The following is a 15,266-nucleotide window of genomic DNA, read 5'->3' on the forward strand; positions in this document are numbered from 1 at the left end:
TCTGATGTGGGAAATGGGACACGCCTAGCACTCAGACTGAGAAGCAGAGCAATGAAGGAGAACCCCACTGGTGCTATTTCTAAGAGAAGAATTGAAGACAACTTACCAATAAATTGGAGAAAAGGAGATTGTATTACATCAAAGAAGATACTCCTGCACTTCTATGGAATGAAGTTCTAGAATACGGTTTTTAATTTCAGATCAGAAGAATCTTCCTCAGCCCTTCTTGACATTGTTTGTAATAGTCACATATTGATCCAGAATCAGAGACACCAGGGCAGTAAATGTCCTGATTAGAGGTTCCTTGGATTGAATGATATTCTTCTTCTGTTATTAAAGAACCCCCCCCCACCAAAAAAAAAAACCCTTAGGAAAGACCATTTTCCTAAAGCTTTTGGTGCCATCTCCCCAGGCCATCTTCTTCCCACCTTCCCAGCTAGTATCTTCCCGCTCTTATTCCAGAGATGTTTTTCTGGATACACATTTCGGCCCTGGCCCAAAGTCACTCCCCAGTGCTTGTGACCAGGGCTCTCCGTGACCTTAGGCCTGTCACTGTGTCCTGCTTCCTCTAACAGACAGAGTTCCTTGCAGATAGGCCAGAAGGCTCAACTCTCCAAACTTCCTTCCAATACTCGGGAGAAAGCCATTCTCCTCCAGAAGCCTAAGGAAGCAGCAGGGGACCGGCTACCGAAGACTCTGGAATATTCATGCCCCTGTTCATGTCCTGTAGCTGAACCAGCCTGGACATCTGTTTCTCTGTACCTCTCTCTTCCCCCACACACCCAGAGCAGCCAGACCCACTGGAAGATTCCATGTGAGATCTTGGCAGTGATAACCCCAGTAATTGGAGGGCAGCAAGTAGAGATAAAGCAACCAAATTATTATAATGCAGGAGGTAAGCAAAACAAATTCAGGGTTCTGGGACATTTTATAGGAGACTTATGGGGAGTTCCAGAAGGAAGAGACAAAAATCTCAGAGAGAGGATGGTAATTTCCTAAATGAAGAACCCAAGAGGCCCCATGTGGCCTAAATGATGTTTCCGAACTACAAATTAGGCTGACTCCAGCCCATCAGGCCTGCGCTATTTAAGGGGTGAGCAAGAGCAGAAGGCCCAGCCACCCTCTGCTCTCACTCCTGCCTCCCGAACCACCCGGCAGCCAGCATTTTTGCCACTATGAGCCGCCAGCTGCACCCTTTCCCTGCTGGGGAGCGCCTGGGCTTTAGCGGCTGCTCAGCAGTCATCTCGGGCCGGGTCAGCAGCAGTTCTGCCTCCTTCAGGGCTGGCGTCAAGGGCACAGCCGCCTTTGGTAGCAGGAGTCTCTTGAGCCTAGGAGGCGGCAGGCGCCTGGCTCTGAGCGCCTCAGCAGGACGAGGAGGCGCCTTTGCACTGGGCCACTACGCGGGCACTGGCGGCCGTGTGGGGGGCTTCGTGGGCACCGTCTTTGGCAGCACTGGACTGGGGCCTGCGTGTCCATCCGTGTGCCCACCAGGCGGCATCCCTCAGGTTACTGTCAACAAGAGCCTCCTGGCCCCCCTCAATGTGGAGCTGGACCCCAAGATCCAGAAAGTGCGTGCCCAGGAGCGGGAGCAGATCAAGGCTCTGAACAACAAGTTTGCCACTTTCATTGACAAGGTGGGTATGCAGCATGTCCCTGCATTGGTAACTACTGTACACAGGGACCCTCACTCTGCTACTGACATCTGTGTGGGAACTTGGGCGAGTTAGTTATCCCTCTGAGCTTCCCTTCTGTTATCTGTGAAATGCGCACAAAAGTGGCCCTTACCCCGTAGGCTTGTGAAGAGGATGAGTTGGATGTGTGTAAGGTGCTTAGAACAGTGCCCGACACATACTCCCCACAAGCCAAAGCTTCATTCCTTCTTTGCTAGAGAGGTCCTGGGAAGGGGTTGGTGTCTGGGGCAGGAGATGTGTGGAATGGGCCCTCTGAGGGCTCTCAATGTCAGAGTAGGAAGTAGGGACACACATCCAGGACAGGGGCACCAGTGGGACACAGGCCAGTGGGTGTCGCAGAACATGATGCTTGGTGAATGGGGAAGAACTTGGAAGGTAAGAAGTGGGATAAAGTTGTAAGCCAGGATGGTTTCCAGAGAAAGTGTTCAAAAAGGTCCAGAAAATTGAAAGGTGAGCCTGAAGGGAGAAGATTCAGAAGGAGAGCATGCCAAGTTACATGTGTTGTTGTGTATGTGTGTGGAGAGTACCCAGAAACTGGGGTTAGCAAGAAAGATACATCTGGAGATTCTGAGATAGTGACCCCAATGAATGGGGAGGAGATAAGAAACGGGCTTCTCTTTTCTCTACCTGGAGCAGGAGGTCTAGATCATGAGTGACAGTGGGCTTAATACTAACGATTGCTGACATTCTTCAGTGGCTGGTGATGTCCCAAGTGGTTCTCATTTATCAACATGCAACCCATGATTTTGTTATTCTGTCATACAGATGAGGAAACTAAGACAGAGGGCGGCTAAGAAATGTGCCCCAGTTGAAAGAACAGGACAGAGTCTACTGCTGGGTCCCTCACTGTTATGCTCAGGAAGAAGGGAGCAGCTGGAGGGGAGAAAACAGGAGTAGAAGAAACAGCCTCTATCCTAGAGGACAGGCGTCATTTTCTTTCACTACCTCAATCTATTCTTCCCTAGCATATTTCCTTCTCTCCCTCGAGCTAAAGAGATAAGTGAGAAGGGGAATGCTTGTGAGCAGCAGAGTGCCTGAGTTTATTTAGTCCAAAAATGTGAAACCTTTGGTCAAGTAGTAAGGAACCTTGTAAAGATGTGATATAACCCATTTCGAAAACCAAAGAAACGAACCAATCAAGAGCCATTTAGGCTGCACATGAGAAAGAACATGCTAACCACCAGTGACTTTCCAAAGCCATCCCTTCGTCATTGTTTCTCCCCTGCTTCCCATTTCCCTTCACTCTGAAAACACCAGCATTCATAGCACAAGAAGCTCCCTCAATCACATGATAACTCCTGGTGGCAGCCATAGCATTGCTTAAGCTCACTTTCCAATTTCTTCTAGACTGGATCTTATTCTTTGTCCTGGAGACCCAGGTAGGCATGTCCCCCTGGCTGATCTACTCTCTTATAAGCCTTGCTCTTTCCTGCCCCATCCCCCACCCCAGGATAACTGCATCTGATTTGGGAGGCCCTCTCCCCACTCTTCAGAGGCAACAGCATGGGGATTCTGGGTTATGACCACCTTTGGGTTCCAGGTGCGGTTCCTGGAGCAGCAGAACCAGGTTCTGGAGACCAAGTGGAGCCTGCTGCAGCAGTTGGATGTGAACAACTGCAAGAACAACCTGGAGCCTGTGTACGAGGGCTACATCAGCACCCTGCGGAAGCAGCTGGAGACGCTGTCGGGGGACAGGGTGAGGCTGGACTCAGAGCTCAGGAACATGCAGGATTTGGTGGAAGACTACAAGAAGAGGTGAGTGGAGAGACAGAGAATATGCCCCTGGATGTTTTTGATTTGGAGCCAGCATTTTTGCCTTCTTAGATCTTTTGCAGATCCCATTGCAATTTCCTTTTCCATAGTGGATGGAGAGAGATTCAGGCAGGATGAGGCTTAGGAAGAGAAAAGAGCTACCCAAACATGGTATTCCAAATTGCCTAGGAAATGGTATGCTCAATTAAAAAAGATTTTTCAAATCCTCACTCTATATATTTATTGATTTTAGAGAGAGAAGAAGAAAGAGAAAGAGAGTGAGAAAAACACCAATGTGAGAGAAATATCAATAAGTTGCCTCCCAAATGTGTCCCAACCAGGGATTGAACTGGCAACCTAGGTGTGTGCCCTGATTGGAGATCGAACCCCTAAACTTTTGGTGTATGGGATAATGCTCCAACCAACTGAGCCATCCAATGAAGGCAGTATGCTCAATTTTTCACATTGGAAATGGAGGGTTAGAAGGACGAGAATTGTTTCAAAACCAGACGGACAACCCAAATGGTTTTGTAGCTCCTCCTGAGTGAGGTTTTCTGTGGGAGGTCCCAGGACATGAGACACCCCACCAATCTTAGAACAATTCTTAAAGCTAAGCAAAAATGATTTTTTAAAACATTTTTCATGATGAGGCATGTCTGTGCTGCTGAATGCCACCGTTAAAGAGAATAATTGGAAATATACTTGGAACTAGTGATCATTCTCACCCTTCCCCCACCAAGCTGAGCCAATGAGAAGAGAGTGACACATCTGGGCTCAGTTTGAGCTGATATTTGGGCAGTTCGCTCCCAGGTGCCAGGTTTTCTGGGGATAGATAACTCTGCCACAGTTCAAAGGGTAAGGATGGCCTCTTGTTCCACGTTTGATTTGCCTGTTTATCCCTATTCTGAAGGCCCCCAAAGCAGAACTGTGGCCTCAGCCCCACATGGAGATCCTGGTGGAGATGCCATGGTCCCTGACCTCGCAAAACACACAGATTGGGAGGACAGGCTTAACGAACACTTTCAGGTGGCTCCCAGTCCATAGAAATGAACTCAGTCTGAATTGAGATGGAGGGAAAATAAGGTGGCAATATTGGAGCCCCATGTAGATTTGAGTAGGACTCTGGGAAGAAGGGAGGGTGGCAGGGCACAGCCCAGACGTCCAGGTCATAGGCACTCAGGGGCTCTCTCTGAGCCTTCCGGCGTGGAAAGGCCAGGGGTTCCAGAATTACCACGCACTAGGCAAGTGGCCATGGGTGAGTCCCTTGATCCTCTGTGAACTTCAGTTTTAATACTTATAAAAATCAGCTACTGATACTCGCCTTGCGACCTACAAGAGCAGTCAAGAGGGAACAGCCAGATAGTGCTGTATTAACAGCCCTCAAAAGAACCCAAGGGCTGGACAAATGGAAGGCATTATTTTCTTGATGTCAGAAATCCAGGATTTGGATCCTAGCTCTACTATTAACTAGCTTTATGGCCTCGGGCAAGTCTTTGCCTCATTTATAAAACCAGAAGCTAATAATAAAACCTATTTTATAGGGCTATTGTGTCAAGTAAATGAAATCATGTATGTTAGGACTTTAGCACGATGCTTAGCATGTAGTAGGGATAAAAAATATCAGCTGCACTTATTATTATTATAATAATAAAATTAATTGTATCACCATCCTTCCCACTCGTGGGTTCTCAGACACTTTTTTTGGTGTCTCTCTCATGATATATCATGAGATCCTAATCATAAGTCATCTTTGTATTAGAATTTTTAGTGCATTTACCTTCCTGAAAAACAATGAATTCTAGAGGACAGGGAGAGTGTGTCTTAAGTACCATTGTCTATGTTGGCAGTGGCCAAAATTTTTCTCATAAACACTCTAAAATAATTTTTAAATATTCACAATTTTAAAAACTCTCCTCACAATTTAAAAAAGTTGAAAAATTTTTTAAGCATAAATTTAAGTCCTTGCAAAGGACATAATTTCAAGCATATAATGGATATTGCCATTTAAAATTATAATTAAATGGCTACATTAACTCATTTACATGTATCCAATTGGATCTAGATGTCTTGGTGGTTTAATACCCACCACCATTCATCTAAAAAGTTAATAGAAAGCTACAGAATTCCTTTTCAATGATGTTACTTGTTTCGATTTTTCATTCAATATATTTGACTATTTGTATATATCACATTTTATCATCAATGAGGCAGATAATCATAGTGTATTTCATGGAAAACCTTTTTTATCTCAAAATTAGAAAAAAATAAATTTATTAAAAATACAAAAGAGTTAATGGGAATAAGTTCTGCTTTAAAAATTATAAATTTTACCTTGGTCTTTTCCTCATTTAAACTCCAATTTTCTTGCCACTTTTCCCTTATGATTTTGTTCCAATGTAATGTATTTTATGCCTCATAATTTTTTGTTGATCACCCTAGTTGCAAATTGTTACATACAAAATCTGTGTATAACTTGAAATTTTAGAAATTTTTTTGTGATCATACATTTTTCCTTTATTTTTATTGTTGACATTATTGCAGATGTCCTCATTTGCACCCCCTTTGCCTCCCTCCTCCCAGCCTCCTCTCCCCCTTCCCTCTGGCCATCACCACACAGTTGTCTGTGTTCATGGGTTGTACATACATGTTCTTTGGCTAATCCCTTTATCTTCTTTCATCCAGTCCTTCCCTCTGCTCCCAACAGCAGATTCCTTGTTCCTTGTATCCATGCCTCTGTTCTATTTTGTTCATCAGTTTATATTGTTCATTAGATTCCACATATAAATGTGATGATATGGTATTTTTTCTTTCTCTGATTGGCTTATTTCACTTAGCATAATAATCTCCAGGTCCATCCATGTTGTCACAAAAGGTTAAGATTTCCCTTTTTTATAATCATGTAGTATTCCATTGTGTAAATGTACAACAGCTTTTTTTCCTACTTAGTTGTTTTTATTGTTTATTCTATTACAGTTGTCTTAATTTTTTTCCTTTTGTTCCCCTCCATCCAGCCCACCCTTCTCTCCCATGGTCAATCCCTTCTCCATTGTCCATGCCCATGGGTCATTCATACATGTTCTTTGAATAATCCCTTCCCCTTCCTTCTGTGATTACCCCTTTCCCTCATCCTAATATCAAACTATACTGTAAGGCCACTGTAATCAAGATAGTCTGGTACTGTCATAAGAACAGACACATAGATCAATGGAACAGAATAGAGAGCCCAGAAATAAACCCATGTCTCTAGGGTCAATTAATATTTGACAAAGGAGGCACAAGCATACATTGGAGTAAAAACAGCCTCTTCAATAAATGATATTGGGAGACTGTTCTGGTACATGCAAAAAAAAAATGAAATCAGACCATGAACTTACTCTATACTCCATAATAAACTCAAAATGGATAAAGGACTCATGTATACCTAAGTCATGATACCACAAAAGTTGTAGTGGAAAACATAGGCAGTGAAATTGCAGACATTCCTCGTAGCAACATTTCTGCCAATATATCTCCTAGGGTGAGGGAAATGTACCACCGCTTTTTTATCCACTCATCTAGCGGTGGGCACTTGGGCTGTTTCCAGATCATTCTGGGTTGAGTTATCCAAACAACGTGATGTACTACTAATTTTGTTAAATAAACATTAAACATAAAAAAGTAAAAGCTAATTTTTTTTAATGAGTTGAATGGGGAAGATTATTTCCCCAAATGGTTTAGCTATTCATGTATGAATATTGAATTAGACAGGATTCTGGTCCTATATATTTTTTAATTCTTATCTAAGTGCTGGGAAACTTGGTTAACTCAAATAGATTTTAATGAAAGAGTTTTGCAAGAGCAATGTTACTGAGTTCTTTTAGTGCCTTTCCAGTTTTTCTGCTTTTTCCCCTCCCATTGTACTTATCATTTTCTAACATGCACTGTAATTTACTTATTTGTTATATTTATTGTTTCTCTCTCTTTTCCATGAAGTCGGAGATATTTTGTTCATTGATTTATTCTCAGTGACTAAAAACTACTCCATATTCAATGATTGTGTGTCAAAATCACATTATGACTCCTTACTAAAGAGTTCCTTTTTAACAAGCTGTCAGATGAAAGCTCAGTTCCTTCTTTATCCTTTTTGAGAACAAAAGTTGAAAAACACCTGACTTGCAAAAACAGTTTATTTCCTAGTGAATAAAATCATTTACCTTCCAAATTTCTGGGAAGTTTTTCAAAACCACAGTTTTACCAAGATGGATCAAACGACCGCTGTCCATACAGCATACTTTGTCCCTTAGGTGTCACTTTTAATCCAATAGATCAGAAAGGACTGGGAACATAAAAACATTGTTAGTATTCAATACGCTTTGACCAATTTTTTATTAATAAATAATATTTTAATCCACTTTTTATATATGTGTACATACACTGACACACATTTCCAAAACTTTAGAGCTGCAGATTTAGCTCATTCAGTTGATAGAAAACATCTACCATCCAGCTTAATGGGAAAGCCAGCTTTTATTGTCAAGCCAGAGAGTTGCTTTCTGTCAGAAAAAGTCTGATTTAATTTCCAAATTCAAATAAAAATATAAATACACATTTTGGGAACTATTATAAAATTCACTTAGCAAACAGCTAAGAAATACATTTTATAAGTAGATTATTGAGAACATTCACAATTAAAATGACATAGATTTAATGTAATTGATATTTTATTATTTTATTAAATAATCACCTATGTTCTAAAATAAGATAAATCAATAGGTGCTTTCTCATGGTTTAACTTTTAATTATTCATTGTAAAGTGTTTTTAAAATTAAAAGTTATTTATAAAGTTAATAGTACTACAAAATGCATTATTTTTCTTTGTAAATGTGTGTATGTGTGCATTGAACTCCAGTGTTTGGTTTCTGTAAGTAAATAATGAAAAATTATTTATAATAAGTAAATGTCTTTAATTTTGATAGCCATACTGACCAAACTTTTCCTATGTGTTTTATGAACTAGAAAGATGTAAACTGCTAAAAGCTAACTGGCCCACAACTAGCATATGCTTTTATTTCTGTTAATGGGAGGAAGATAAGACTGAATATTTTAAAATATTGTATAAGATTAAGATTGATTGTAGTAGAAACAACTGTTTCATAATATAATTTGATAAAAAGAAGTTTTCAATTATCTTTTGAATAACATACATGGAGGCTGAGATCAATCATATAATCTCTTTTCTGCGTTTTATTCAGTGTTAACTAGAAAAATCTGGCAGGTTTCAGAAAATGTGTCGGTCTCATTCACTAACATGTACTACTTCAGCCATCCAACAAGGCTTTTTGTTTACTTGGCAGTCAGTGACATGCCTTAGAAAGGAGTAAAAGCTGAAAAGATTTGCTCATGTTAAAGTATATGTGGGGGGAAAAAAGCCATTTTCTAGCATTAATTATTTCTTTCCAATGTTCTATTTTGTTCATTCTCACAAATGTCCTGTAATACATTCTTTGACAGTAGTAAGGGACCAGATAGTGCGATCTAGAAGTGAAATGAACAATACTCTTACCTCCCCAGTTCACACTGTATCTTTATTAAGAACATCGTGCCCCACTCAAACACCTGTTTCCAAGACCTTGCTTATACATCTGTATAGGAAACCAGCACAGCATACAGCTCAAGGTGGGATCGTGTTTTGTTTGGTGGCTGCGAGGTTGTGCACGCGGGGCGAATGCACAGCACTAGGATGCCCGATGGAGGAGGGGAGCGTCTTCTCGGGTTCCAGGGAGTTGTGAAAGGGAGGTGGGACGGCGGGATCGGCATGGCGTCTCCCTCACAGATGAATTCCCAGGCAGATCCATTTTAGGGCAGACTGCATATGACCCAAGGAGCTGGAAATGGATTCCTTGAAATCTGTCCTCGTCACATTCCCTTGAGGAAGGCCATGCCTTTCCCGGGGGTACATGACCCCCAGTTTGTAGACCACTGCCCCCAGCTCTTGGCACAGAGGTGGTCGCTAACTGCTTGGTAAGCATCTGCACAACTGAATTATCCCAGTGGCCATGCTCTCTCCCTTCTCTTGCCCCACCAGGTACGAGGTGGAGATTAACAGGCGCACAACTGCTGAGAATGAGTTTGTGGTGCTCAAGAAGGTAAGGGAAGCAGGAAGGGCTGGAGGAATCCTAGAGGGCTCCCTGAGTACTTGGCTGAGGACAGGGATGCTCAATCCTTTAGGCAGGGGTGTCTGAGATTCTAATTTTCCAGCTCATCTCTCCAAGTCCCAGAATCTGTCTGTTTAAACCTCAGGCATCTGCCACATTGCTGGTGTACCACTGCACTGCACATTCATTGGTTTGCACTCAGGGATGGGACCTTCTTGTGGAGCTTAGGGTAAGGGGAGTGGAGAGAAGAGGGAACCTGAAGCTCCTTGTAGTGGGGAGGGAGGTTCAGAGGGAGGGAGGGCAGTTGGCCACTCTCTGTGTCCCCCAGGATGTGGACGCGGCCTACATGAACAAAGTTGAGCTCCAGGCCAAGGTGGACTCCTTGACAGATGAGATCAAATTCTTCAAGTGCCTCTATGAAGGGGTAAGAACCTCGCTGACCTGCTTCTGTGGTCTGCCCCTCTTACCAAGTGGCTCCTGGCCCTCGGCCCCGATGGTTGTATGGACCAAAGGCTGGCAGAGAAGCCTTTCAACTTAGTGTATCTGAGGCCCTACTATGTGCTGAGTGATGAGGTAGGCTTTGAGGAAACCATGATGGAGAAAAAATGATTCCTGTCCTCCTGGAACTCTCTGTCTCAGAGATCTGAGTTGTGTTAAAGCATGAGGGGCCTAGAGAAGGAAGGCCATTGGTAACTCCCTAGAGGGCTCTTAGTGCCACATAAGACGTTTAGACTTGATTGTACGGGTGGAGGTGGCTGTTGCTGCAGAAAGTGTGGCATGGGGGTGGGAGCAGTCTTGAGTGCATGGTGGGGAGAGTGGTCCCACAGGGACTGAAAGCCCAGCGCATGCATCTCACATGCAGCAGGCGCTGGCACTGTTGGGGGCTCCTAAGGAAGGGCAGAAAGGGACGGTGAGGGCCTTACCTGGGAGGATCAGGAGAGTGCTCCCCTCATGGGGAGTCTCTAACTGGCTCCACTTTCTGAACTGTCCCCCAGGAGATTGCTCAGATCCAATCCCACATCAGCGACACGTCTGTCATCCTGTCCATGGACAACAACCGGAACCTGGACCTGGACAGCATCATTGCTGAGGTCCGCGCACAGTACGAGGAGATCGCCCTGAAGAGCAAGGCTGAGGCCGAGGCCCTGTACCAGAGCAAGGTGAGCTGCGTGCCAGGTATGCTGAGGCCCAGTGGCCATGGCTGCTGCCCTCTTGTCATGTGTGTATGTGTGCATGTATTTAGGATGGCTGGAGACTTCCTTTGTCTTGGAGTTGGGCCTTGTGGAAATGCCTCCCTGTGGACCAGGGAGGCCAACCATAGTCTTGGCATGTATCAGGGACATGTATGGAGCTTAGTCCTTTCCCTGCCATAGCCCTTGCTGACAGCAGAAGCGATTCCAGCCACAGCTCTGACACCATATCTGTGGATAATACAGATGTCGGCTTTTCTTTTTGTTCCTAATTGTGTCAAAATAAAGACAGGGAATCTGAGCTCCACCAAGGTCTCATGTTTGAGAATGCAAGGATTCTGCTGAACTGGGTCAGGGCTTTTCTACCCAGAAGGAAATAGTAGCCTTCCTCACCTTCCCCCTCCTTCCCTCCTACCACTTCTTTCCCCTCCTCTCTCCTTCGTGTCTACGCTGCTTTGAAAATGAGGATGGCATGTGCCTCCAACTCTGTGTTGGACACGCTTGAGATGTGAATGCTCAGCTATCCTGTGCTCCCCTTCTCTTATCTCTCAACCTCAGATCCAGGAGCTGCAGGTCACAGCGGGCCAGCATGGGGATGACCTCAAACTCACCAAGGCTGAGATCTCAGAGATCAACCGGCTGATCCAGAGGATCCGCTCAGAAATAGGGAGTGTGAAGAAGCAGGTGAGTTCTATGCAATGAGTCAGCCAGCAGGGTTTACTGAGCACCCATGTGTATAAGACCAAGTATGGAAAAGGGTCCCTCCTTTGGGCATTTATAATTCATCAGGGGAGAACAGTCTGAGCTGGTATGGAAGAGTGAAGCATCCACACAGTGGGGGGCATGCCCCCTAAGTGCTGCAGGAGTCCTGAAATGCTAAGCTGCCTGCTGGAGGGGGGACTTCACTGGGATGGGAGGCAGAAGGGAGAGGGAGAGGGGCCTGGTGAGGGAGCCAGCAGGAGCAGTGGGCACAGGCACAGACTACGTGCAGGGAGGAAAGGCATGGACCCTGAGCAGAAAGTTTATGTGGGTGTGGTGGTGGGGTCAGGGCAGCCCTCGGGGGGAGGAGGTGGATTATGGGTGCTTCACACCCAGGCAGTGGGGTTTAGACCTAATGCAGTAGGTAAAATGGAGGTATTAGGAAGATTCATGTGATAAATCTGTGCTGGAGGAAGCAGGGTCAGGCAGTGGATTTTAGAGAATAGGGAAGAGCCTTCCACCCTAGTCTTGGCCCAGGGCTCTGCTCCATGTTTGCCCATCTCAGTTCTGAGGATAGGACATCGTTTTTTTCTGGTTGGGTAACTGGTGTCTCTGCTGAAACTGTGGGCCACTCACCGAAAAAAGCTGTGGGTGTTTGCATGGCTGGGGGCCTGCCTGACAGAGGACAGTGACGCCAGCTGGACAAGACTCTAGAATTTCATGTGGCTTCAGGATCAGTTGCTCTCCTTGGGGTGAAGCAAATGTGACTCCAGAGGAAGGGGAAAGGGACACACCGGAGAGAGAAACCGGATACATAGATCCCACCAAAACCTCAGCCAAGTGACCAGAACGCACGCGGCCCCCACATGCCACCTCCCCCTGCCCCCAGCATTCACATGGGCACCACAGAGCCCCACCTGCAGTTTCCTCCTGCACATTACATTCCTCTTCAACAGCAGATGTTTGTCAGCTGGTAAAACCTGTCTGTTATCTTTTAAGGCTGTTGCTGTGGAGCAAGATTGTGAAATTTTGGAGGCCAGACTCTCAGTATGGCAGATTTGTTGAGCAGACATTTTATTAGGAGGAACTTTATTAGTCCTCAATTTTTTTTTTAATGATTTACAGGATCCCCCAAGACAACCTTTACACTGTGAAGCGAAATTAAGGTAGCTAGCTACCCCGAGACTTTTCAGCATTGCCATTAGAATCTTATAACCCGTGTTACAGATCAGGAAGGAGAGGGCAGGGGCCATGTGCCCAGGTACCCATTTCCTCCGTGCCCTTCCCCTCCTCTCTCCATGGTAAGGATGCTCCACCTTTACGTGCCACAGCACTAGTTAGGGTGAACCGTGCCTGAAGTCAGGGATAGGACAGGTTCTCCTCTAGTGATGTCCAAGGGTGGAGAAACCAGGAGGGCCTCAAAGTATTTACTGTCAGTCAGGACCAAGTGAGGGGAGGTCATCTGAAAGGGATCTCAGAACTGGGCTCTGACTAAAAACGCTGAATTTTTTTTGGCCCTTAGTGTTCCAATCTGGAGATGGCCATCGCCGATGCTGAACAGAGGGGCGACTGTGCCCTGAAGGATGCCCGGGCCAAGCTGGATGAGCTGGAGGCCGCCCTGCACCAGGCCAAGGAAGAGCTTGGCCGGATGCTGCGCGAGTACCAGGAGCTCATGAGCCTGAAGCTATCCTTGGACGTGGAGATCGCCACCTACCGCAAGCTGCTGGAGGGCGAGGAGTGCCGGTGAGGGCCAGATTTCTTTTGTCTGGAGCAGTTCTCTCTCTGCATTAGTAGGAAGATTGAAAGCAAACAGTTTGGTTTTGCTAAAGTCTTACTGAGGTAAAACCTCACAGAAAAAAGCTTGACATGGTGCAGTAGGAAGGACCAAAGTTAGAGAGCAAAAAGAACTGAGTTAAAAACAAATCCCAAAGAGGTGGTAGGAGAGGAAGTATTAATGTCAGTAACATTTGGGAAGCAGAGCTTCATTTGACCCTTCATGATGCTTTCTTAAGGAGGAGGAGCAGGATGACTTCCAGGGCTCATGTGCTTTCAAGGTTGCTCTGGCAAAGTTGAGGCCCGCTGAGGATGTGAGCTCATTCCTGTTAATTGTCTAAGACCAAGGGCATAACTAGAGGGAAGCAGAGGCACAATTAGCTCACACATTAGATAATCCCAAAGCCACTTTGATGGAGAGCTGACTCCTTGTAGCAGATTTTTCATCTCGGTTCTCCATTTCTTAAGAGGAGCCGCTGGGGCGTATGGGAGGAACAGAAGCTGGAATGGGGTGGAAGGTGGGGTGTTCTGAGGGGATAGGCTCATTCACAGGAAACTCCCTGGATAGACAGGGGGATGGTTTACTGAGGGTTTATCTGTTTTTCTTCTCTCTCTTCAGGATGTCTGGTGAATATCCAAATTCCGTGAGCATCTGTAAGTACCTGCAGGACCAGTTCTGCCTTTGGTCACCTACCACAAGTCTAAGTTCCTCTAATTCCATGACACTGAAGAGAAGTCAGAACACTGGAGCGGGTTCAGGGCAGACTTCGGGGCACAAAAAGGGAGCTGACATTAGCCACCAGGGAGAAGCAATGGGTGGAGAAAAAATAATATCATGAAATCCAAAGTATAATATGTAGAAAATCAAACGATACTCAACAGTGTATAATCTAAGAGTCTATTGGAAGGATAATGCATAATGGCTATATTCTGTTTCTACTGAGGCCAGATACAGTAAGAAGTTATTGAAGGAAACCTGAAAGGGAAGTGATAAATAAGATGGCTGAAATTCCCTTCTCCAGATTTAAAGGCCAGAGAGAGTGAGGGGAGGTGCTGTCGTAGGACAGGGAGGGACACTCCAGTAGCCCCTTTCTTCAGCAGCAGCAGCAGCAGCAGCAGTAGCATCTGAAGGCCCCCATGAAGGCCTTTCTTCATGTGGCCTTGCCCGTGGGGAAGGTCTCTGATCAAGCCTGCAGAAGCTTAAAGTCAGATAGTGGTAGATGAACACAGGCTGATAGGAAAAGACCGCTTGCATGGGGCCAAGTCCATCAGAAGTGACCCGTACACGAGAGAGAGAACCTATCTCAATGTGAAGCCACCACAGGGGAAGGAGCTCCGGGAGTGGCAGGAGTGACGGGGCCGGGGTCTTCTGTCGCCCACTCCAGCTGTCATCAGCAACACCGGAGCTGGGGCAGGAGGGGCTGGTTTCAGCGTTGGCTTTGGAGCCTCCAGCAGTTACAGCTACAAACCAGGGGCAGCGGAAGTCAAAACCAAAGGCAGCTGTGGCAGCGAGTTCAAGGATCCCGCTACCAAATCCTCGGGCAGCTGCGGTGCAACCAAAAAGAAGGCCTCCAGATGAAGGGCAGAAAGCTGCAGACCCACCCATCTCCTCTCCCCCCAGGGCCCCTTTCCAAGGCAGGAGGTGCTGCCCCTGTACCTGCAATCCCAGGCACCTCCCTTCCCCTGTTGTCTTCAGCTGGGTGACACTCCTGTGCAGGAAGTCTAGCCATGGGTGTGCTCGGTGACCTCGTCCTGGACCACCTGCACTGGGTCACTGTCCCAAATGCAGAGATAAGACTCATACTCAGCATGCTTCCCTGCGGCCTGGTGCCAGTCCCTCTGTCCCCACGTGCCTTTCTTGGGCCTTCACCGCCATGGGGCTCTCTTTGTCCTCTGGTTGGGGTCATGGCCAGTTCTCTGCTCCCCCTGCAATAAACGCTCAATGCCATTTGTTTCTCAGTGTCAATCTGTTGCCCAGAATGTCAACATCCGCATTGCCCCATCTAACTTTTATTGGTCTAACTCTT

The 15,266-nt window shown here is 45.7% G+C and overlaps 1 protein-coding gene across 2 annotated transcripts; it reads left to right on the forward strand.

The window, feature by feature from the left end:
* The first annotated feature begins 1,175 nt into the window (after nt 1-1,175).
* KRT72 (keratin 72) lies at nt 1,176-14,818 on the forward strand. Of its 2 annotated transcripts, XM_054590765.1 has the most exons (9): nt 1,176-1,634; nt 3,232-3,446; nt 9,508-9,568; nt 9,906-10,001; nt 10,573-10,737; nt 11,326-11,451; nt 12,989-13,209; nt 13,859-13,893; nt 14,625-14,818. In XM_054590765.1, exons 1-9 carry the CDS (start codon nt 1,176-1,178, stop codon nt 14,816-14,818), a joined length of 1,572 nt encoding a protein of 523 aa, XP_054446740.1. The 2 variants fall into 2 exon arrangements, with proteins under 2 accessions (XP_054446740.1, XP_054446741.1); XM_054590766.1 differs by lacking the exon at nt 11,326-11,451.
* The last annotated feature ends 448 nt before the right edge of the window (nt 14,819-15,266 follow it).

This window comes from Pteronotus mesoamericanus, unplaced genomic scaffold (genome assembly GCF_021234165.1).
Source record: "Pteronotus mesoamericanus isolate MK-2021 breed Mesoamerican mustached bat unplaced genomic scaffold, CSHL_Meso_final scaffold_21, whole genome shotgun sequence".
NCBI lineage: Eukaryota > Metazoa > Chordata > Mammalia > Chiroptera > Mormoopidae > Pteronotus > Pteronotus mesoamericanus.